The sequence below is a fragment of the Carassius carassius genome, chromosome 41 (genome assembly GCF_963082965.1).
Source record: "Carassius carassius chromosome 41, fCarCar2.1, whole genome shotgun sequence".
In the NCBI taxonomy this organism is placed as follows: domain Eukaryota; kingdom Metazoa; phylum Chordata; class Actinopteri; order Cypriniformes; family Cyprinidae; genus Carassius; species Carassius carassius.
In genome coordinates this window covers 21,938,814-21,964,439 of record NC_081795.1, presented here as the reverse complement: position 1 = coordinate 21,964,439, position 25,626 = coordinate 21,938,814, and the positions used below count along the sequence as shown (strand labels likewise).

Sequence of the window (25,626 nt, the reverse complement as noted above, 5' to 3'; positions counted from 1 at the left end):
TGCTTACAATTTTCTCAATTATATGTAAGTGTGAACTCAATAGTGACATTATTCAGCTTAATTTATTTCAGTGTTGATTCAACCCAGTTCTCCTCTGGCCACAGTCAATTTTGTTTTGCTCACTGGGGGCTTTAGGAAATTAAGGCACAATTTTCTATAAATCTGATTAGGAAATAGATTGTGGAAAGAACGATCAAATGAAAAGAAATGAAAAGTTTTTTATTTAGTTCTAGTTCTGTAAACCCTAAAATTCTAATGAAAAATTTTCAAACACTGACCTGTTGTGTTCGCAATGATTCCAGTTCTCTCTCCAGGCGAGTACGTAGACGTTGTTCCAGCTGCTCACGTTTCTCACATGCGACCTGTAGTTGTGCTAGTGCCTGCTGCAACCGCTCCACTCGCTCCACATACTTCTGCTTTTTACTCAACTACAGCACACAGACAGATAAAAGAAATATATACTTGAGATGACTGACAATGCTTAGTGGGTATTTTATATCAGGTCACTAAATGGGCTATACATGTGGTCAAACTATTAATCAAAGTACAGATGGTTCACAAGTCACTATGAAGGTATCAAATAAACAAAACTGACATAAAATCAGGAAGAGACATAGGGAGAAGGAATGGCTGTCCTTATTTAGTTTAAGATAAGAGATATGACTATGCAGTTATCACTTGTTCAAAGGAATGCAGCAGGGTAATAAAACCTATGGAGACTGATAGCTATGCTAGCAGGAACACATCAAGGTAAATTAACAGAAACACTATGAAGTGTTTCTAGTCTGCTCAGGGGCTTGGTTTAAGGAGGGTAATAGAAAAGACAGGAATTAGGCTACTAATAACCTCTACAGATCATTAAGGGGACAACAGTTGCTAGAACTGCTCTAATTCTATACCGTTGGGGAAGATGGTGATGGTCAAACTAACTAAAATAAGGTCAAATTAAAAAGATCGTAATTGCTGTATGACTCTAAAAGGAAAAGCAAATAGATCAGCTGATTTAATTAAAGCTCATATTTAAAAAAAAATAATAATAATAAATCAACTTAGCTGAATTGGTACATTAATGCTAAACACTCACTTTCTTTCTAGAGCACTTTCAAAAACCACAATGAGCACCAAAGTGCTGTACATGAAAGAGAAAACAACTAAAAAAACAAATAAATACAATCCATATACATACAAATTACAACACATTATTAAAAGCCAAAGAAAATAAATACGTTTTTAACATCCTATGAAAAGACCCTAGAGTAAGAGTTGTTTTTAAGGACAGGGGAAACTCATTCCATAGTCTAGGGCAGGGGTGCCCAATCGACTGTCCTGCAAAGTTTGGCTCCAGCCCTAATCAAACACAGCTGCCTTTAATTTTTAAGTGAGCCTGAAGACCTTAATTAGTTGCTTCAGGTGTGTTTGATTACTATAATACTATAAATACTATATTTTAAATTCTTGTTTTGTTCTGATAAATGTGTTACATTTAAAGGTATTGTTGTAAAGTGAAGGGAACTAAAAATATCCAATTATGATAGTAAAGCTTGGTATGAGATTTTCTTGAGATCTGGGGCGTTTTTATAAAAAAAAAAATTGAAATTGTACATCTGAAATGCTAACTTGTGCAGCGGAGTAAAAGGCTATAAATAGCATATTTTTACAACAGTAAACGACCAAATTCCACCCCTGATCGCTAAAGGAAGTTATTAGAAACACTCGATTGGGGTTTAAAGTGAGTTTTGAGTAAAAGTGTACTAATAATTTCATAAATTGTCTGATGTAGCTTGATGCTAACGTTAGCTCTAATGCTACTAATAGCAGGTGCATTTCTTCTTCATAATGCATTTCTGTCACAATAATTCACGTAAGGATAAAGAAAATGTTTTGTTGTATTTTTATAGTAAGGCTTTTGATAAATAAGAGCTAAATGCATACTGAGATTAAAGCGAGATTGCATCTTGGTGTCTTAGTAAAGCCTGAAAAACCACAATAAAGGCTAATAAAGGTGGAATAAAAACAATAGAATAATGATAAAAGAATAATGCGGATAATGTGTCATACCTGGCGGAGGTGTGAAAGACTCGTTTGGTGAGAACAATAGAACTATGAAACAGGGAGTTTTCACAGCCAAACATACATATAAGAGCACACATGAGTGTTTACACGTTTGATCTTACAGAGATGACAAGTGCCATAAATCAATCTGATTAGCCTTCTCTAAAAACACACATGACATGGCCTTAGAAAATATTTAATAAAATTCAGTTTTACAGATTAGATTATGAAATTTCTAATGAAGTTTTGAAAGACTTGTGGCTTTAGCTAAACTATATCTTACAACAACAGTGTCAGCTTTGTGAACAAATGTTGATTATGTATCTAGTCAGAAAGAATCATGAGCGGAAACTTTTTTATTTTGGGTATGTCATTAGCCGTGTTTCCACTATCGAGCTTAAACCAGGCGTGCTAGTGCGTGCCAGGGCCAGTCGCGTTTCCACTGTCACTTCCGGGGCTTGATCCTGCCTCGCCGGGGCTTCCTCGGGGCCAACGGCCAGGTTTTTTTGGCCCGACGAAAACCTTGGGCCAAAGCGGGCCAACTGGGGCTTGAGGAGGGGTTATGAACAAAGGCGGAGTTTCTCCGCGTCTAGAGAGCTCAGCGCTGCAGATCATTTCAGAGAGATAACAGCTTTAACACCGGTATTAAAGACTTTTTAAAATAAGTTGAGCACAAAACTCACTCTTAGTTAGCAGAAAGTGTTTGAAATAACTTGATCCGATGTGGATTATAATCCCTAAACAAGGCAGAAATATTAATAAGCGATGCAAAAGACTATGCACGCTAAGCATTTTACCATAGTAAACATGGTAAATATGACCGCTTGGAGAAATCAGACGTCAGCTTCTTATTCTCTATCACAATCGTGTATTTATTTAGCAACTTATATTATCTGTCACAAGCCTCATCTCGAGAGTTTAGCTCACTGTAACACTGCATGAAAAGTGGGATTTTCGACAGTTACCGGCGCTGTAGATTGTCGTGGAAGTTCAGGTTTACGACTGTAAACGGCAATTTACAGGCAACACTGCAAACTGTCGGAAATTGTCGGAAATTGACGTGGAACTTGCTTTGCAGGTTTTCCCCCGTGACCCCCCTCACACTAATGCTTTAACATGTAAATGAGACTGATGTGAGCTTTACAAATGCAAATGAGGGTAGCAGGGGGAGTTTTATCCCAGGTGACTAAAAGGTATTAACTTAATTCTAAAAAAAAATACAATATTTATTTATAACGCACATTAAAAACAGCCAAGGCTGACCAAAGTGCTCTGGGCAATAGATAAAATGCAGGGTAGAAACAGGACAATAAAAAAGGCAATAGTTATAGGTCTATCATAGTCAAGGGGTATTAAAAGCAAGAGAGAATAAATAAGGATGTTTTGAAGATGGAAATTGAGGGAGCTAGTCTGATATAGAGGGGTAGACTGTTCCAAAGTTTCGGGCATGCAGTCGCAAAAGTGCAGTTGCCTCGTTTTCTTAAGTCTGGATCTGGGCACGTTGTTTCCTTGTAATTTACAGGAAGCCCTATGGCGTCTTCACAACTCAGAGACCAATTCCATGCGCTACGAACGGAGCAAAGGTAAGATTCAAAGAATATGCTTTCATTCTCTTGTATAAGGAAATAGATCCGTTATAGATACTGATCTTAATCATACATTTTGTTTTCACAGAGTAACCTCGCCTCATAACGAGGGCGTAACTTCACATTTACTTGAAACTATGTCAGCAAGTCCAGATCTTCGTGACGCTGATCATGACGACATTGTGTGTAAGTAACTTTTACTATTTTCTCCTTTGTTTAATTTTACTGTGACTTGCGTTGTTTTTATTCATATCGCTATCATTAAATTGTTTTCCAGCTGCCTGTAAGACGTACTACGAGACAGTATGCAGGAACTTCAGGTACAAACACCCAGATCTGGCATTGCAGGCCGAAGCTGTGAAGAGTTCAGCTCGGAGTCGAGCGAGAAGAAAGTGGGTAAGATTTTTAGTCAATGTGACTATTTTTCATGTACATTAATAGATGTGTTGTGTCCACACACAGTGCATCACAGTACTGATTGTCTGTATTGGTTGTTTTTACAGCTGCTAGAAGCGAGACAGAGTGTGTTAGCTGAGGATGAGGTGGGCATTTGGAAGTGCGCCACCATAGATTTGATGTCCGATGAAGAAGACGGCATTGTTGGCAGGGTGTCTGGATGGATTGTTCATCCACCATCCATTCGCAGCCAGGAGCTCACAGAGCTCTGCGCCACGCTGCAGTCAAGGTTAGAGGCGATTCCTAAATACAGGGCAACGCACCACAGACGGTTTCGAAGTGAATCAAATTTTGAGAGAGCGCCGCTAGACACCTACAGAGATGAAGATGAAAACAGACGCTTCATGGTGCTGTAGGATTTTGGGCTTCTTGTGAGCTTCCAATTTGTTGTGTGGGAAGATCTGATACCCCTTGTATATAGTTGTGTGTTTGTGCAAATAAAGCTCTTTCTTTGAATAAACAACACGTCCCTGGAAATTTTTCTGTCCTCAATAAATTCATTCATGTCCTTGATGGTAATAATAGTGTAAAGTGTAGACCATAGGAGAACACAGAACCACATAATTCAGAAAGGTTCAGCGCTACCACTTTTGGAGCAATGCACAACATGCTGCAGAAATTTTTACTGCCCTTTTTGTGATAGCAGTATTATTAAACAGACAAAATGGGACAAATTGAATAACCACATTAAAATCCACTTCAAAAGGCTGTTGTTCATGAAGGAACATCTGGACTTACAGTGTACAGTGGCAATATATATTATTTTACATTTATCCATTTGTCAGACGCTTTTATCCAAAGATAGATGTTTTTCTGCATGATTTAGAAAAAATATTAAATTATCGTCATTAATGTTTAAAGGTTACACAAACAATCCACACTGAAACTTAAGCTAACAAAACACAATTATGTGTTCCTGTATTTTCTGTATTTATTTTAATCGTTTTTGTTTTTTCGGTCTATCATATAATGTTGTGTATGATCTATGAAAAAAAGGGTTAGTTGTAAAATGGTCGAGTATTAAAAAATATTTTGAATTAAATAAAAAGTTTGCACTTTGTTTTCATGTTATATATATATATATATATATATATATATATATATATATATATATATATATATATATCTTAGTTTTGCTTAATATATATGGTTCGTTTGACTCAACAAAAATGGATAAAGTAATTTTAACTGTTAAAACACTTAACATTTGTTAATAGTAGGCCTAGTATATTATATTTTGTTAATAGGACCAAAGATAGCGTAATTCTTATATTTTACAATATTTTAGATAAATATTTTAACTAAATCGTTTACTTTTGTTTTCATTAACTTTGTTTTAAACTTTGAAACGTTTCAAAACAAAAAACTAGCGCAATGCATTGTTGCGCCCACTTCCGGCCAGAGGGGGCGGTAATGCACCAATAAGCTGGATGCCAACCGCCGGAAGAAGAAGAAGAAGAAGAAGAAGAAGAAGAAGAAGAAGAAGACTCCATTGCTGGTGAACCATGATCATGACCATGATGAACTTATCGTTTCCTCTAAACTGAATGTAAGGTGGGCGGAAGTGCGTGGCGTGGGATAAGTGGCATTTGAACACGAGCAGAGACATTGCTGAAGAGGAAAGTTTTTGTTTTGTTTTCTCTTAGTTGCTTTAAAGTTTATTTTGGTTGTTTGTTTGCGGGTTCATGGCATAATCTGATTTGTGACTGGATCAGAATGGCAAATTATAGTGGATTTTCAGAGGATGAAGATATGCAGATGGGTTGGGAAAAGAGTACGAGTAGGAAAGGAGGAGGGAAAAAAGAGTATAGAAATAGTCAGATGACAAATAAGAGAACATTAGAAGAGGATGAAGAAATTCAAGAAGTAAGGAAAAAGGTAATGATGGAAGAGTTTAAGATCATTATTAAATTTAAAGAGGGGAATGAAATTACATCAGTTGGCCTGATCACTCTTACAAATGGATTGAAGAAAGCGATTGGGGAAATAGAAATGGCGAAAGTGTTGCGTGATGGAAGTCTATTGGTGAAATGCAAAAATGCTGAGCAGAAAAATAAAACTATGAAACTGCAATCAGTATGTAAAAAAAGAAATAGTGGAGAAAAAAAAATTGGTGAGAAGAGAGGAACTAAGGTAGTGATAACAGGAATTCCCATTGAAGAGAATCTGGAAGAACTAAGGAAAGTGATTAAAGGAGGAGTGATCACAGAAATCACTCGAATGCAGGCTTTCAGGAATGGAGGAAAAACTGATAGCGAGTCCGTACTGCTACAGTTTAAAGATGAGGTGCTTCCTATGAAAGTGATGGTAGGATACATGAGCTTTAACATCAGAGAATATGTACCTCCTCCGTTAAGATGTTACAAATGTCAGCGGTATGGGCATACTGCAAATGTATGTAAAGGGAAACAGATGTGGTAGATGTGGAGGAGAACATGCATATGGAGAATGTGGGAGTAATGTTACAATAAAGTGTTGTAACTGTGGAGGGAACCACACAGCAGCATATGGGGGCTGTGAAGTCCGGAAAAAGGCAGTAGAGGTTCAAAAAGTGAAATCAAATCAGAAAGTAACATATGCAGAGGCTGTGAAAATATGTAATAATGGAAGAGGAAAAGAAAACATTGGTATGAATAAGGAAGGAATGGGGTCAGAACAGGAAAATACAGGAATGTCAATGGATAGGATAGTGCTTTTTGTAGCATATGTCATAAATTGTTCAGAACAAGCAAAAACAAAAACAGAGAAGATTAAAATAGTTAAGGCAGCAGCTAAGTTCTTAAACATGAAAGATTTGTCATGGGAAAAGATACATGCTGACCTTAACCATGGAGAAGGGAATGCAGATACAGTTTCTCAAAACATTACTTAATGTTGGTAATTCAATGGAATGCTAGAAGTTTGTTAGCAAATGGATATGAGTTTAAGGGATTTATTGATAAACTAGGAAAGAAACCAGATATCATTTGCATTCAGGAAACATGGCTCAAACCTAATCTGGATTTCATTATTAAAGGATATAATACCATACGTGAAGATAGAAGAAATGGAATTGGAGGGGGGTGTGCCATATTTATTAAAGAGGGTATAGTATATAGGAGGTTAAAAACAATACAAAAATTAGAGGTAATAGTTATTGAAATATGGAACAAGAAAGAAAAGATTAAAGTGATTAACTTCTATAACCCATGTAAAAAGCTAGAGAGAGTACAACTAGAGTCAATACTGGAGGAGTGGAGAGGGAAAATTATTTGGTGCGGGGATTTTAATGCACATAGTAAGGTGTGGGGTGAAAGAGAAGATTTAAATGGAGAAATTGTATAAGAAATAATGGATGAAAAGGAATTAGTATGTCTAAATGATGGGTCTGGTACAAGGATAAATTTAAGTAAGGGTACAGAAACCGCAATAGATCTTACGTTGGTGTCCCATTCTTTGGTAGGGATAAGTAGTTGGGAAGTAAATAAGGAAAGTACTATAGGGAGTGATCATTATCCTGTATATACAGAAATTGGAATAGAAAGGGATATGCAAAAGAAAGAGAGAGTAAGTAGGTGGAAATTTGAGGAAGCAGATTGGAACAAGTTTAGAATTTTGTCCAAAGGAAAATTAAAGGAGGTTTGTTTATATTAGGGAGTTGAAGATCTGAATGAAGAAATAAGTAGTATTATTTTAGATGCAGCAAAAGAGTCAATACCAAGAAGAGGAGGCAGTAGTAGAAAGAAAATAGTACCATGGTGGACGCAAGAGTGCACAAAGGTAATAAAAGAGAGAAATAAAGCATTTAAAGTTTTGAAAAGAACACACAACTTTCAGGATTTAATTGAATATAAAAGGAAGCAGGCTGTGGTAAGGAAGACAATAAAGAGAGTTAAGAAAAACTTTTGGGGGAAGTATTGTGAATCTCTAGGAAGAAGTACACCATTAGATAGAGTATGGGGTATGATAAAGAGAATGTCAGGAAATAAAAGAGAGTATGGATATCCTATAATGAAAGAAGGAGAGAAAGTAATAGTAGAGAACAAAGGTAAAGCAGAGTTGCTGGCAAGGACATTTGTTAAAGTACATAGTAATGGTAATTTGAGTAATGAGGAAAAGATACAGAGGGAGAAAACAGTGAGAGATAGTGTCGAAGTAATATAAGTTGATGGGGATAATGAATACTATAAATGTGATGTGTACAATGGGTGAGTTGAATAATGTATTAAGAAAGTAAGAAAAAACAACGCCAGGGAATGATCAAATAAGTTATTGTATGATAAAAAATTTAAATGATGAGAGTAAAGAAACGTTATTAAAGTTATATAATAAGGTATGGGAAGTGGGATGTTTGCCAAAACAGTGGAAAGAATCAATTATTGTCCCCATATGTAAGCCAGGTAAGGATCCGACTTTGGCAGAAAGTTATAGACCGATTGCTTTAACTTCACATGTAGGGAAAATTATGGAAAAAATGATAAATGAAAGATTAAAGTATTATTTGGAGACAAAGAAATTGATAAAGGATTACCAGAGCGGGTTTAGAAAGGGACGAAGCACAATAGATCCGGCTATATGTTTAGAGAATGAAATTAGGAAAGCTCAAATTAATAAAGAAAGTATAGTATCTGTATTTTTTGATGTTGAGAAGGCGTACGATATGTTGTGGAAACAAGGACTAATGATTAAGATTTATCAAATGGGAATAAGAGGGAGAATGTATAGTTGGATCAAGAACTTTTTAACTGATAGGTGGATCGCAATAAGAGTAGGTAAAGAAGTAAGTACAAAGTATTTAGTGGAAAATGGAACTCCTCAAGGGAGTATAGTTAGTCCAGTTTTGTTTTCAATTATGATAAATGAAGTGTTTAGTAGAGTTGATAGATCTATAAGTGTTGCTTTATTTGCAGATGACGGTGTTATGTGGAAAAAGGGAAGAAATATAGAATATTTAGTGAGGAAGATGCAAGAGGCAATTGGGGAAGTAGAGAGATGGGGAATGGAATGGGGTTTTAGGTTTTCAGTGGGAAAGACCAAAGTAGTCTGTTTTTCTCAAAGGAAAAATCAAGAACAGATTCAACTTAAACATTATGACAAAAATCTAGAGAGAGTGGAATGTTTTAAATATCTCGGGATATGGTTTGACAAAAAACTTAACTGGAAAATACATATTGAGAGTGTTGTTGAAAAATGTAAAAGAATATTGAATGTGGTAAGGTGTCTGAGAGGTAGAGAGTGGGGAGCAAGTAGGACCTCGTTGAAAGCAGTATATATTGGCTTAATTAGGGCAGTTATTGATTATGGATGTGCAGTTTACCAGTCTGCTTCAAGAACATTATTAAAAAAGTTGGATGTTATTCAAAGTCAGGCGCTGAGACTATGTTGTGGTGCTTTTAAAACAACTCCAGTAGCAGCATTACAAGTAGAAATGAATGAAATGCCATTGGAGATTAGAAGAAATCAGATAACATCAACGTATTGGGCAAATTTAAAAGGGCATAATGGAAGTCACCCGACTCAGAAGGTGTTACAACCTTGTCAAGAAAGGGAAAGACGACAGATTAAGAGCTTTGGTTGGATAATAAGCAATGCAGTCAATGAAATAGGGATAGGAGATATTACGGTAAGCCCAACTGTGCCATTATCTAATGTTCCACCTTGGTTATTAGGGGAGTTTGGGGCAGATTTGCATTTTTTAGAGTGGAAAAAAGAGAATAATATTGATAGGAGTCAGGTTAGTACCTAGAGGAAAAGTATTCTATGTTTACTAAGATATATACAGATGCATCAAAAACAGAAGATGATAGAGTAGGAGCTGCGTTCATTATACCAGAAAATAATGTTATGTTTAATAAGAGAGTAAATGATAAACTGTCAGTGTATACAGGAGAAATGCTGGCCATTCTCTTAGCCCTTGAGTGGGTTGAAAATAGTAGGTCAAGGGAAGTGTTAATAGGGTCAGATTCAAGCAGTGCGTTAACCAGTATTAAGAACATGCATTCAGAAGCAAGACAGGATATTTTGTTGGAAATAGCCCAAGCTGTTTATAGAATTAATAGAGTAGGAGTAGTAATAAAATTCATCTGGATTCCAGCCCATATAGGAGTAGAGGGAAATGAATTGGCTGATAAATATGCCAAAAATGCTACAAAAAAAAAACAGAGATAGATATGGTAATAAGGTATAGTAAGGCGGAAGTTAAAAGCATAATTAAAGCAGAAATGAGAAAGAAGTGGCAAGAGGAGTGGAATATAGAAACAAAAGCAAGAATGTACTACAGTATCCAAAAGAGTGTAGGAGGTATGAGAGAAAATAATAGGAATAAAAAAGAAGAGGACATTATTTCGAGAAGGAGATTTGGGCATACTGGATTAAATAGTAAGCTTAAAATAATAGGGAAACATGAGACTGGGATGTGAGAGGTCTGTAATATTAGCGAAACAGTAGAACATGTAATTATTAATTGTCATAGGTATAAGGAGGAAAGGATGAGGCTGAAAGACTGGTTTAGAAAAGAAAAAATTAGATTTGAAATGAAGGAAATATTACAAATGAATTCAGGGCAATATAGGGTATAGAGCGATATTTGTGTTTTTGAATAAAACAGGGCTTAGTAGAAGGATATGAGTTTAGTTGTCTTAGAAAGTTGTATTTAATAATAATGATAATGTATGAATATTAATAATGTTTAATTAGATATTTATGAAGTTATTTATGTATTTATTTATTTATTTATTTAAGGGTAGTAGTGACAGTGAGAAAAGGCTATTGTGATCCACACTCCATATCAGAAGGTGGCGGTAATGCACACTTAAAAGTTGTTTGCCAACCGCCATTAAAAGGAAGAAGAAGAAGAACTGAATGTAAGTTCGGTCAACCTAATAAATCCAATGTCCATTGTGTACGTATAGTCTTAGGTAGTTTAGCGTTATTGTCTTAAACTTCAACTTTTAAATATTTTATGGTTACACAGCCGCCGCGAATGAGCAATGGAGTCAGCGGTTTTCACGGCAGCTTTTGGCGTTTTTTTTTTTTTTTTAAGTTAGCTTGTTGCTCATGGTTCATGTCCAGTTTCCATGTTATTTTAGCTGTACACGAGAGAATACGTCAATTTGGGACACTAAACTGCACGTAAACCGATAGCAGCATGGGATAGAGTTCTGAGTCTGACTGGCTAACTTAGCTCTTTGCTAACTAAGTTAGCTTGTGTCCATATAGCAGCTTGCTACGGGGTTCACAGATGATGCAAGGTGGGTTTAAAGGTGAATTGTCTATTTTATTAAATATGCGTCGTGAATATGACACCTAACGTAACAAAGTTACCAGGCAGAGGAGAAGGACGATGAGGTGATTAACTTAGATCTAACGTTAACTTAATGAGGAAGCTCACTAAAAAAATAAATAAATAAAAAATCGGAGGGTTCTGTTAGAAATGGTATTCTTTTTTTCATAAATTTTATACATTTGAAATATAAAATCGGTTGATACAAATTGGGCATGTAATTTTATACAAATGATTGATTTTATTTTTATTTTGCAGTATTATTGGATTCGGATGAGAATATCGGTATGAATTCGGTAATCGTTTTCTCTTAATTTATAATTGCAGTTTAAAAATTAAATTCTTTAACTTCATATATTTTATTTTACCTCTGTATAAGCGTCAAGATACCCCCTTCAATAATGTATGAAGGAAGCTGCAGCCCATTGAGGACACCAGCATGTTGCACAATACTTGTGAGTACTGATGACAACTTAAACATAATATTGTGTTGTGTACAACATAAGTCACAGGCTTATTCATGTGTTTTATCTAATAAAGATTGTGCCATGTCTAGCCAAGAGGAGTGTCCTGGCACTGAAATGTTCACTCCTGGTAAGTACTTTTCCCCCTGCACAAAACATTGCTCTTCACAAAGTCACACTCCATTCAAGACAAGTAATGTTTTACTGCTTGTGATTAATCTATTTTAAATATATACAGTGCTGGTCAGATTTATTTAAGCCGCTTAATTAAGAGTGAGAACCTACTCATCTTAAATGGACAAAAAAAGCCTATGTTTTTGTCTCATCTTTCCTAGAACATTTGAAAAGTAACTGACACTACTGGAACTTCAAACGGGCAGCGTTCTATGGTCAGAGTCCGGTCGTCCCCGTCCGTTTGAAGTTCCAGTAGTTACAGTTACTTTTCAAATGTTCTATGGAAAGATTAAACCAAAACACTCGCTTTTTTTGGTCCATTCAAGATGAGTAGGTTCTCACTCTTAATTAAGCGTATTAATGAAATCATTAAATTGTTTTCCAGCTGCCTGTAAGACGTACTACGAGACAGTACACAGGAACTTCAGGTACAAACAACCAGATGTTGACACCCAGTAAGTATTCATCTCATCGGTCACTTTTGTATTTTGTCAGGCCTTGTGAAATGTAAGAATATTCTGTTTTTCATGATTTCATCATAAAGCAAGAGGTCATGGGATTGATGGCTATTATTTGTTTAATAATTGTAAATAATCCTGTAATTTACAGGAAGCAGTATGCCATCTTCTCAACTCTGAGACAAATTGTGGGCTCTACGAACTGGAGCAAGGAAAAAAAATTAATAAAAGAATCTTACATTCTTTTATTTTTTACTTTCATAAAAACTTACAAACATTTTAAAGGTAAGATTCAAAGAATATGCTTTCATTCTCTTGTATAAGAAAATAGATCCTTCATAGATACCGATCTTAATCATACATTTTGTTTTCACAGAGTAACCTTGTCTCATAACGAGGGCGTAACCTCAAATTTACTCGGAGCTATGTCTCCAAGTCCAGATTTTCATGACTCTGATCATGACGACATTGTAAGTAACTTTTACTATTTTCTCCTTGTTTCATTCTACTGTGACTTGCGTTGTTTTTATTCATATCACTATCATTAAATTGTTTTCCAGCTGCCTGTAAGACGTACTACGAGACAGTACGCAGGAACTTCAGGTACAAACAACCAGATGTTGACACACAGTAAGTATTCATCTCATCGTTCACTTTGTATTTTGTCAGGCCTTGTGAAATGTAAGAATATTCTGTTTTCATGATTTCATCATAAAGCAAGAGGTCATGGGATTGATGGCTATTATTTGTTTAATAATTGTAAATAATCCTGTAATTTACAGGAAGCAGTATGCCATCTTCTCAACTCTGAGACAAATTGTGGGCGCTGTACGCAGGAACTTCAGGTACAAACACCCAGATCTGGCATTGCAGGCCGAAGCTGTGAAGAGTTCAGCTCGGAGTCGAGCGAGAAGAAAGAGGGTAAGATTTTTAGTCAATGTTTCACATGCATTAATAGATGTTTTGTGTCCACACACAGTGCATCACAGTACTGATTGTCTGTATTGGTTGTTTTTACAGCTGCTAGAAGAGAGACAGTGTGCTAGGTGAGGGTGACCTGGACATTTGGAAGTGTGCCACCACAGATCTGATGTCCGATGAAGTTCAACCACCAGCCAGGAGCTCACAGAGCTCTGTGCCATGCTGCAGTCCTTATTAGAGGCGACTCCTAAATGCTGGGCAACGCACCACAACGTTTTCAAAGTGGATCGAACTCAGAGAGAACGCCACTAGTCACCTATAGCTGCAAAGATGAAAACAGACACTGAGCTTTCAATTTGTTGTGTGTGCAGATGATCTATGCATTGTACAAAGGTGTATATTGTTTTGTGTTAGTGCTAATAAAGCTCTTTCTTTGAATAAACCCTGGCAAATTTTCCTTTCCTTTATAAATTCATGTCCTTGATGGTAATAAGTGTAGTCCATAGGTTAACAATGACATGAATATACCACAGAATAGCATATTATGAATAGAAAAAATAATTTATATAAATATTATAATTTTTTGAATTTATGAATATAAAAAAATAATTTTTATTATTTATATGAATATTAGAATTTTTTGAATTTATAATGAGCGAGGGTACCCAATAGTAACAGATCTGCCAACCAATCACGAGTGATTTTTCTTGTTTAACCCACGTGGGTTTAACCAATAGTGAGTGAGGAAATTCAAGCCTTTCTTTGGCAAGAGCTGCTATTCATATGCTAATTAGAGCCATTCACACCTCCCGCGCGAGCGCTCTGCATACGTCATGGTTCGTTTCCGACAATTTTCGGCACAGACGAACGCGACGTTCACAGGCTGTAAATTGTCGTTAACTGCCGAAAATTAGGGAGATTTACGGCCGTTTACGGGGTCGGGAATCCCAATTTTCATGCAGTGTAATGAACCAGAACTCAACATGGGATCCATAATGCAGGCTTTATTATAAAGGCTCGTAGTCGTACAGGCAATGGTCGGAACTGGCAATATCAACAGCGTGGGCAGAACAGAGAATCAAAATCCAATAACAAGCAAGGGGTCGGTAGGCAGGCAGCAAAGGTACGTAAGAGATAGCAGACAAGATCGGTGACAGGAAATCAAACACGGGTAGTAACGCTCAGAAATGACAGACACAGCAAATCAAGACTTCGCGTTTGAATTATGGTGGAAGTCCAGCTTATATACACAGTCTTTGATGACGATCACCTGTGCAGGTGATCAGAGTCCAAGGACGGGGCTTATGGGAAGTGTAGTGTCGTCAGTGTAAGTGAATGAATGGATGCGTGTGTGTCAGTATTCAGGTGAGGGTGCCCTCCGCCGGCCAACAGAGGGAATCACGGGGTTCGTCTCCGTGACAGAGCCACCCCCCCCCCTGTGAGCGACTCCTGGCGCGAGTAGGCACACGACGTCGGGGGCCTCCCACGGGGTAGAGGGGCCGGTTTTCCAGGATGTAAACGATGAAATTCATTGACAAGATTGGGGTCTAGGATGTCCTCCGAGTTTACCCACGAGCGTTCCTCTGGACCGTACCCCTCCCAGTCGACCAGATACTGTAGGATTCTAAACCAACGTCTGGAATCGAGCAATTCCTGGACTTGGTAAGCCTCCTCGCCCTCTATGATGATGGGTTGAGGGGCCTGTGCACGGGACCTCCCCTCTCCCTCGTCTCTGGGACCAGCAGCGGGCTTGAGCAGGGATAAATGAAAGGTAGGAGAAATACGATATGTGTTAGGCAGTGCCAACCGGAATGAAACTGGAGTTTCTGTTTAGTGATTAGTGAATCACTATCTGTTTAGTGATTTGGAATGGACCCACGTACCTTGGACTCAACTTGCGGCACGGGAGCCGGAGACGGAGATCCCGTGTTGATAGCCACACCCACTGGCCGGGCTGGTAATTGTGACCTGGGCGCCTTCTGCGATCCGCTTGCTCCTTTTGCCTCCTTACAGCGTGTTGCAGATGAACATGAGCCCGATTCCACACCTCCTCACTGCGTGCCATCCAGTCGTTTACCGCCGGTACATCCGTTGGATCTCCTGACCATGGGAACATTGGTGGTTGGAATCCCAGCACACATTTAAAGGGGGTCAGACCCTTAGATGGCTTAATAAGGGAGTTCTGTGCATATTCGGCCCATAGTAGATATCGCGCCCAGTCGTCCTGATTCTGGTTACAATAGGCTCTGAGGTAGCGGTTTAGCTCTTGGTTGAGCCTTTCAACCTGTCCGTTTGCTTGAGGATGATACCCAGAGGTGAGGCTGACATTAATGTTCAGGGCTTTGAAGAAGGCTGACCATAACTGAGAGGTGAATTGCGGTCCTCGGTCTGACACAATGTCCTCGGGTAGGCCGTATAATCTGAAGACCCAGTTGCACAGGTGTTCTGCCGTCTGGAGAGCGGTAGGTAGTTTGGGTAATGGGATGAATCTGCAAGCCTTGGAGAACCGGTCTACGATGGTGAGTATGGTGGTGTGACCCTGTGAACTGGGAAGATCGGTAACAAAGTCAATGGCAAAGTGTGACCAGGGTCGTTGAGGAATAGGTAATGGTTGTAGGACAGGGGTTTTCAAACTGTGGGTCGCGACCCACTCGTGGGTCACGGAATGGAACAAGGTGGGTCGCACAAAGTCACTTGGCTGCAGCTAATTTTGCGTTTCAATGACACACAGACACTAACACAGTTCAGTCTAGGGCTGCACGAATGTGACGAGTGGGGCGGGGCCTAGTGCCATGGGAACAGAGCTAGGCCGGTGGAGTGATTGGGAAATGAGCAACACTCACCGGTCTCAAGAACCACGGAGGAGATCGGAAGGATACAAAAGAGGAGCGATGACAGTGAAGGACGAGAGAGGACCAGGCCTGGGTTTTATTTTGTGTTTGTTTTTTATTTGTGCACGGCAGTCATCCGTGAGGGGCTGTCGCGCTGTTTTGTGTTTATTTGGTTATTAAAACTTTGTTTGATTGTCCGCCGGTTCCCACCTCTTTCCACGAAGGAGTCATCGAGGCGGTGGGCTGGAGTGAGTTCGTCCGTCCCCCCGGCAACTCACTCCAGCCCACCACATCGAGCACCCTCGGCGGCAGACTCCTTCGCCCTGCTCGATGGCACTGCGGATTCACCCCAGCGGCGAAGGATCTTCGGCAGCGCGCCCCTCCTTCCTCCCTGGCTTCGGCACCAGTGTAAAACATTAAAATCTTCACAATCACAGGAAGAAGGAGGCGGGAACTGGGAACCCACTCATCACAACGATATAGCCCACCAACATTAATAATGAACTGCAATATCCTTAGTGTGATTTTCAAATTGCAATTAAGTCCGTGTGCGTTGCGTGTTTTGAAGGTCTCAGAGCAATGTCATTAAAAGGTTCAATCGGTCTTTTTTTACCTATTTCACAATTATTTTAATCTCCAAACTGTTTTAGATAGTTCTGCTTTGCTTCTTATGCTTTTCTAAAAAAGTGTTGGATTGTGCTCTGTTCTCGCCGACACACACGGAAGGATCATGAATGCAACAAAACACAGCAGCGCAGATTACACTTCACTGGAGTGAGCCTGCTTCACGTTTTTATGGACACTACATATTTTAACGCCAGTAAACAAAAATTAAAACTTGTAAATTTGTAGTGAAATTTTCAGTTGTACTCTAAAATAAAATGGTTATTTTTCTTAAATACTTAATTTCTGTCATAAAAATTTTAAGTAAGATTAGGTTTAAAGTAATTTCACTCGTTGTTTTTTTTTTTTTTTTATATTTTGGTGGGTCGTGAAATATATTACACTTGTCTAGGTGGGTCGTGGAATGGAAAAGTTTGGGAACCACTGTTGTAGGAGACCGGCGGGAGATTGTTTGGATGCCTTATTAACATTACAGTTATTGCATTGCTGAATATATTTTGTTGTGTCCATGTGAGGAGATTCCCACCAGAAGCAGTTCTCCAACTGATTGATGGTGGCAGTGTTACCTGGGTGACCAGATGATGGATGGCAGTGGACTTGACTGATGACCTGGTCACGAAGATTCTCAGGAACGAAGATTCTATCGGCTGGACAGGCTACTGGGTTCTCGTTCTGCTTGTTGGAGTAGAGTCATGATATCCCATTGAATGGGAGCAACCACCACATGGAACGGTAGTATGGGTTCTGTAACAGATGGAATGTTCTCCTCCTTGAATTGACGTGACAGGGCATCTGCTTTAGTGTTCTTGGAGCCGAGTCGGTAGGTTACTGAGAAGTCGAATCGTGTGAAGAACAAGGACCATCTAGCTTGACGGGGATTAAGGCGTTTGGCGGTGCGTAAGTACTCCAGGTTCTTGTGATCTGTTAGTACAGTGAACGGATGTGTGGCTCCCTTTAGCCAGTGCCTCCACTCCTCAAAAGCTGCCTTCATGGCAAGGAGTTCACGATCTCCGACACTGTAGTTGCGTTCTGCCGAGTTGAGTTTCCTGGAATAGAAGGCACAGGGATGGAGTTTAGCGGCAGGATCTGGGCGTTGTGACAGGATAGCACCAATGCCTGTGTTGGATGCGTCTACCTCGACTATGAAAGGTAATGTGGGGTCAGGGTGACAGAGGATGGGCGCGTTGCTAAACCGTTGTTTCAGGGTTTGGAATGCCTTGTGAGTGGATTCTGACCATTGTAGTCTATGAGTCCCCTTCTTGACTAGTGAGGTAAGTGGAACGACAACAGTACTAAAGTTCCTAATGAATCTCCTGTAGAAGTTTGCGAATCCCAGAAATCGTTGCAATTCCTTAAGGGTTGTGGGTTCAGGCCAGTTGAGCACGGCGTTAACCTTCTTTTCGTCCATGGCTAACCCTCCGGGACTGATTATGTATCCTAGGAAAGTGGTGGAAGTTGTGTGGAACTCGCACTTCTCAGCCTTGGCGTATAACTGGTATTGGATGAGACGTTGGAGAACTGCTCGAACGTGTTGTATGTGTTCAGGAAGGGTGTTAGAGTAGATCAGGATATCATCAATGTACACGATCACAGATATATTCAGCATGTCTCTGAAAACCTCGTTAATAAATGATTGAAACACAGATGGACTATTGGCTAGTCCGAACGGCATCACAAGATACTCATAGTGTCCAGTGGTGGTGGAGAAGGCGGTCTTCTATTCGTCTCCCTCCCTAATGCGGATGAGGTTGTAGCTGAATTTGACTGTCATTTCGTTTAGTCCATGATAATCAATGCAGGGACGGAGACCACCATCCTTCTTTTTATGAAGAAGAATCCGGATGAAGCAGGGGATGTGGATGGTCTGATGAACCCTTTTTGGAGCTCCTCCTTGATATAATCCTTCATAGTGTCAGACTCGGGTTGAGACAATGGGAAGATGCGACCCTTTGGAGGAGAATGCCCTGGCAGAAGATCGATTGCACAGTCATACTTGCAGTGAGGAGGTAAGGTGTTGGCCTGTTTCTTACTGAATGCCTCCAGAAGGTATGCGTATTCCTCTGGCAGATCGGGATTGGACTCTTGAACTGAGGTAAGTGACACGGAACAGATAGGAATAGGTTTGACCAAGGAAAGACAGTTCGGTTGACAGTAGTTGCTCCATCTCACCACTTGACCTTCTCTCCATGAGATTTGGGGGTTATGCAGACTTAGCCAGGGTAATCCAAGAATCACGGGTGTGTGAGATGTGGGGAGGATGTAGAATTGGATCCTCTCCTTATGCAATAAACCAGCCGCCATTACAACCTTGCGGGTGAGATGAGTGATGGATCCAGAGCCCAGTGGTCGACCATCTATTGTCTCCACTGAGAGAGAGGTAGAGCATGGGATAAGTTGAACGTTATACCTCTTTGCGAATTCTTCAGAGATAAAATTTCCAGCAGCCCTGGAATCGAGTAAGGCAGAGGTGATAACTTGTCTGTCATTAATCCAAAACTCAACAGGAATGCTTACACTCTGGGTATCACACATGGAAGTGAGGGGAGTACTCACCAAGCGCTGAGAGAAGGTAGATGTACGAGTGGAACAGTTATGGCGTTGATGGCCGGGTAGTCCACAATACATGCATAACCTATTGGAAATGCGTCGATCTCTCTCCTCCATAGATAGGTGGTAAGTGTTGACCTGCATGGGTTCAGTAGATTCCTGAGAAGGCAAGAATGCTGGGTGCGCAGTGTGACGGGAATTGGATCGCCGGGCACGTTGCAGATTATCAATGGATATGGTCAGCTCGATGAAGCTGTTGAGATCTCTGCCCTCGTCTCTACATGCTAGTTCCGTTTGTAGCTCATAATTCAGTCCTTTGCGGAATAGTACCTTTAATGTGTCGCTCACCCAGTTAGTTTGTGCAGCCATAGTGCGAAATCGTAGAGCGTAATCTGCCGCCGTCATCCTGCCTTGTGACAACTCCAATAAGCGATCTCCAGCTCCCTTTCCCTCCTTAGGATGATTGAATACTGTCCGGAATTGCTGCAGGAAATAGGAAGTAAAAGTGGATCCATTGGGTCCCCACATGGTCGTAATCCATTCTAGTGCTTTCTCAGTCAATAGAGAACAAACAAAGGCGATCTTCCCAGTATCCGTAGTGTAGGTTGTTGTTCCACAAACAGAGAGCATTGCAATAGAAATCCCTTACACTTGCTGGCGTCACCGTTGTATTTATCCGGGAAAGCAAGATGGGGATTGGCCTGAGATGGCGTTCCGGCCGCATGGGCAATGGCGGATGCCTCCGGCGTTGGTGGGACCGTGGGAGCTGTATGGAGATTCTGAACGGCCTTGACGAGCTCCTCCGTGATCGTGGTTAGACGATTCAGCTGGAACTGATTGGCCGCTATCTGACTGGCTTGGGCCGCCATGGCGGTATGAAGACCTTCAAAAGCCTCTGGATCTCGTTGTGGCGAAGTCTTCTGTAATGAACCAGAACTCGACATGGGATCTATAATGCAGGCTTTTTTATAAAGGCTCGTAGTCGTACAGGCAATGGTCGGAACCGGCAATATCAACAGCGTGGGCAGAACAGAATCAAAATCCAATAACAAGCAAGGGGTCGGTAGGCAGGCAGCAAAGGTACGTAAGAGATAACAGACAAGATCGGTGACAGGAAATAAAACACGGGTAGTAACGCTCAGAAATGACAGACACAGCAAATCAAGACTTCGCGTTTGAACTATGGTGGAAGTCCAGCTTATATACACAGTCTTTGATGACGATCACCTGTGCAGGTTGATCAGAGTCCAAGGACGGGGCTTATGGGAAGTGTAGTGTCGTCAGTGTAAGTGAATGAATGGATGCGTGTGTGTCAGTATTCAGGCGAGGGTGCCCTCCGCTGGCCAACAGAGGGAATCACGGGGTTCGTCTCCGTGACACTCACGTTACCTATCATAAAAAAAATATAATAATGTTTTTTGTTCTGGAGCTTTTATAAAAATAGAGATATTAACATTCATTCTGACTGTGGCTACTGTGGCTACAAATAAACAGAAACAGACGTTAAAAATAAATAAATAAAATAGAAATAAGTGTATTTATGTGTGATTAATTTTGAGTCCTGATAAATTAAATCAATATGATCAATGTATCACTTAATCTATAGTTAAAACATCGATGCTTTTGAATTTAAATATATAACAAAGCATGCAAACAAACGGCCGCTTTTATCATGTTCGTTTTGTGATCGCGCATGTTCCAGTGACTTCTTAGTTTTCAGATAACTTCTCTTTGTTGGTGAAATGATGAGGTTGCATGACGTTGTTCCTAAGAGGCGTGTAAAGGGCGTGTTTTAGTGACGTGCAGCGGAGCTTCAGTCTCCACTGTGGAAACCCTGCGTTATTCTGGCCTCGGTGCTTCTGGCCCGAGGCTATTAGCCCCGCCTGGCCCGCTTTAAGTCCTGGCTCGCACTGGCCCGACAGTGGAAATGCGGCTATTTCTGTCTCCATGCCAAAAATGGGGGGTGACTGGTAAGGGGTTAAACAGATATAGCACATTCACACGCAATGGCTTTAGCAATAATGCATTCAATCAAATGTGATCTTACAGTAATACTACATCAGTAGGCTATCTGATTTTTAAATCTTGAAGAAGTTAATCGATCTGTTTAGATAAAATAACTGACAAAAATGTACTGTTATTTTCCTCACAAATAAAATTTTCACAGCAGAAAGCAGCAATTAAATATTTAATGCTTACAATTTTGTTAGTTTGACATGTGATAGGGAAAAAAAGTTTACACACAATAGCCTAAGCCACTTTGAAACTCTCCTGTTATTTAAATTTTTTCATATTTTTTTTTTATATAGGCTACGTTATGAACATAACATTTCAAACATACTGAAATACTTTATCCATGGAGTGAAGGTGGAGCAGTGTTTCTGGTATCAGTGAGCGCGGAGCTGATGCTCTGAGCATGGAGGAGAAGTTGTTGCTGCTCCGCTCACAGACTCTGCTGCCGAGTGAGAGAGAGGTTTCACCCGAAAAAATGAAGACGACCGCCAGCACATCCGCCAAAAAGCAATCTGCAGCAATGCTCGTTGCTCGACTTGCCAAGCTTACCATGCAGTCAATAGACAAAGTAGACACAGACAGTGACTGCTCTATTTACAAATAATTTATATAAGAAAAAAAAAACTAACGAGATGGAAATATAGACTAGAAAAAATATTTACACTTGATCTGTCCTCCGTCCATGACACTGACTCACTGCGGAGATGCCAGTTTTAATCTGAACAGTTAGATGCATGATGGGCTAGTATAAAAAAAAATAATAATAATAATAATAATAAAAAAAAGAAAAAACAAAGGTATTTCCAGCATTAAGGTAATAACATTACTGGTAATAAACATTACTTGTTTTGAAAAATGTATTTGTCATTTGTATATTGCTTTTAAAATCGCTTTAAAGTGTAAATCTGGGATTTTTTATTTTTTTAGGCCATATGCTATTGCCCAGCCCTAAAAGCAAGTAAAGAAGGCTCCCTTTTAAATCACTTAAGTTGTCAATTAATAAAGCTCTTTTTTACATTGTGTGAATTTTGTTGATTATAATGAGAGAACTTGAGTTTAATTGTGAGGACGTTTTATTAATCCATCCATTCTTTAGAGTTTCAAAGATTTAGCTAAATCTTGCAGGTTTAATTTATTTGTTTTAGGCTAATTAGGCCTAAATAATGGGAACAAAATTATACAGTGCCTCACGTTTTACTAAAGTAAATGAAATAATTCATAAAACATGCAACAATTTCTTGATCAGTGTACAGACAAATATATTTTACCAAGAAATTATCTGTCATAATAAAGGACAGGTAACAAATAACAAAAATGCATGTTGTTTTATTAAATGAATTTTAAAATATAAATTAAAATATAGACATAAAATATGAAAATACTGATATTTTGCATATTGAACCCCCCTAAATAGGCTACCACTTTTAATGCTCTGATGCAAAGTAAACCACAATTACTTTGAATAATATAACACATAATTCATATAATAAAAATAATACTGCACACCTTTTAAATGTGTCAAATCTAAAATATGGTTTAATACAATGTAGCTTAGAGAAAATATAAGCACAGACTCAGGCACAGGCTTGACATTTATCCTGCTTGAATTCGTTCTAAGAAATGCACATAACTTCATAAGTACCAAACTTTCATCTGTGAATATTAAATATTTAATATATTAAATATTTTAACTATAGTTTATAGTCTATTTGCGAAAATGTGCTTTGATGCAATTGTTTGATAACTTGTGGTTAAAGCGCCACTCAGCGGTCACAAGCAGCAAATGAACTTTATAGATGCCGCGGCGGTAGAAGGGGCGTTTTGGATGTCTACCTTCTGTATATATCAATTTTATTTAAATTTTCGTTTTGGTGCTTCACAGGAAAAATTAAATGTTAAGGCATCTCTCCATTACGGACCGTTTTGAAAGCAGAATTCATGCAAATGCATATAAAATGCTTTAAAAACTTTAGCAGAGATGTCTAGAGGGTGTTTCATAGGTCTGCACCCACGTAAGATTTTTCTAGTTAGGCTAATAGTCGTTCATTTGTCATTATTCAAATAATCGCATGTTTATAACAAATTTACATCTATAATCCATAATAAGCCTTAAATTCCGCATTCAAAGCACATGCATTAAGTTTGCCACAAGGCACAGGTAGAAGTAGCTTGATAATTGACAATAAACAAATGTTTTCGTGTCGGCTTCAAGATGACATTCACAGTGCTGGCTCTCTCCACATGGACGCACCTTATAAAGAGAAATGCAACCTTCACAGATTACATAATGCTTTCGTTTTGAATTGATTTGTTTAAAAGTAGACATTTCAAGATTTCTGTAGATATATTTATTGCAAATATTGCACTCTGATGTTTTACACACCTGCATTTAAATGCGACTTCAATTCATTTATTTATTTATTCATTTATTTTTTACTTAAATTATATGAAAGCAAGTACAGAAGGCTCCCTTTAAAATCACTGAAGTTGTTAATTAATAAAGCTCTTTTTAACATTGTGTGCATTTTGTTGATTATAATGAGAGAACTTGAGTTTAAACGTGAGGACGTTTTATTTATCAGTCCATTCTTTAGAGTTTAGCTTTAGCTTTTTTTTATTAGATTTAGCTAAATCGTCCAGGTTTCATTTATTAATTTCTTGTTTTAATTAGACCTAAATAATGGGAGCTAAATTATACAGTGCCTCACATTTACTAAAATAAAGGAAATAATTTATAAAACATGCAATAATTTCTTAATCAGTGTACAGAGAAATATATTTTTCCCAAGAAGTTATATGTCAATATAAAGGACAGGTAATGAATAACCAAGTAGTACGTGACAAAAATGCATGCTATTTTATTGAAGGAATTTTAAAATATAAATTAAAATATAGGCCCAACATGTGAAAATATTGACATTTAGCATAAAAATCCATGTAGCCCAGCTACCTTAAATAAGCTACCACTTTTAATGCATGGATGCAAAGTAAACCAAAATTTTTGGAATAATATAACACATAATTCATATTAAATAAATAATACTGTACACCTATTAAATGTGTCAAATCTAGAATATGGTTTAATACTGTGTAGCTTAGAGAAAATATAAGCACAGGCTCATAGGCTTGACATTTATCCGGCTTTAATTCATTCTAAGAAATGCACATAACTTAAAGTAATAAACTTTCATCTGTGAATATTAAGTATTTTAACTACAGTGTTTTTCTTTCATTTTCCCCGACTGCAGCGAATGTAACACATCGTTGAGGCAAAGCTGATGGCTATTGGAAAAAAATGTGCTTGATGCACTTGCTTGATAACTTGTGGTTAAAGCACCACACAGCAGTCACAGTGGCAGAACGATCATTTTGGTTGGCCACCTACTGTATTTGTGTCTCACAAATGAATTCTGAAGTACAGTATTACACCTTTAGTTTCACTCAGCGAATGAAACACAGTAATGACCACCAGGTTGCTATACTTGTATACACACAGTCAAAGTGTAGATGAATTGCATCAATCTAATTATAATCTATAGGGGCTTGATGCTGTAGAAAGAGGAGCATTACTCAAATCTAACTTTATATAACACTGTACTGACATTTCTTTGTCAGAAACAGTTTAACAATGCTGCAATTTATGATGTTTAACAACACTGCAAGCGATGATATCTCAGACCATTATTTAGTTTTGTGCAAACTTCATATAGCTAAAACTACTTCTACTTCTTGTTACAAGTATGGTAGAACCATCACTTCTACCAAAAAATACTGCTTTGTAAGTAATCTTCCTGATCTATCCGAATTACTTAGCATATCCAAAACCTCAGAACAACTTGATGACGTGACAGAAAATATGGACTCTCTCTTTTCTAGCATTTTAAATACAGTTGCTCCTTTACGGTTAAGGAAGGTTAAAGAGTAACTAAACCCAAAACCAACTTTTTTTAGTTAATGATCTATAAGAATGGGGCTTTATTAGTGCTGTTCATTGATTCGAGTAACTTTTTTGACATTTGAGTATAAAGTGTTTTAATTCTACAATATATGGTGTAAAAACGTGTGAGTGCTGCCCTCTTCAGGTTGAACGGTGGCTACTGCAGTTGATTTTTCCTATTGGATGTTGCGGTGGCAAGTGACGTAAGCGGTGGCAGGTGACGTAAGCAGTTTCCAGCTCACCACGCCCCTTGGTACGAGCTACCACGCCCTTGGCAGTATAAAACCATCAAAATCACTGTA

General features: G+C 38.7%; 1 protein-coding gene across 2 annotated transcripts in view; it reads right to left on the bottom strand.

Moving 5' to 3' along the window:
* amotl1 (angiomotin like 1) overlaps positions 1 to 25,626 on the bottom strand; it is a 193,138-nt gene that overhangs the window by 99,422 nt on the left and 68,090 nt on the right. Inside the window, exon 7 of one of the 2 annotated variants that reach the window (XM_059533483.1) lies at positions 279 to 428. The exons of the other annotated variant lie outside the window; for it this stretch is intronic. Coding sequence (XP_059389466.1) covers positions 279 to 428 — 150 coding nt within the window. The remainder of the gene's footprint in view (positions 1 to 278; positions 429 to 25,626) is intronic. 2 annotated transcript variants of the gene reach the window in all.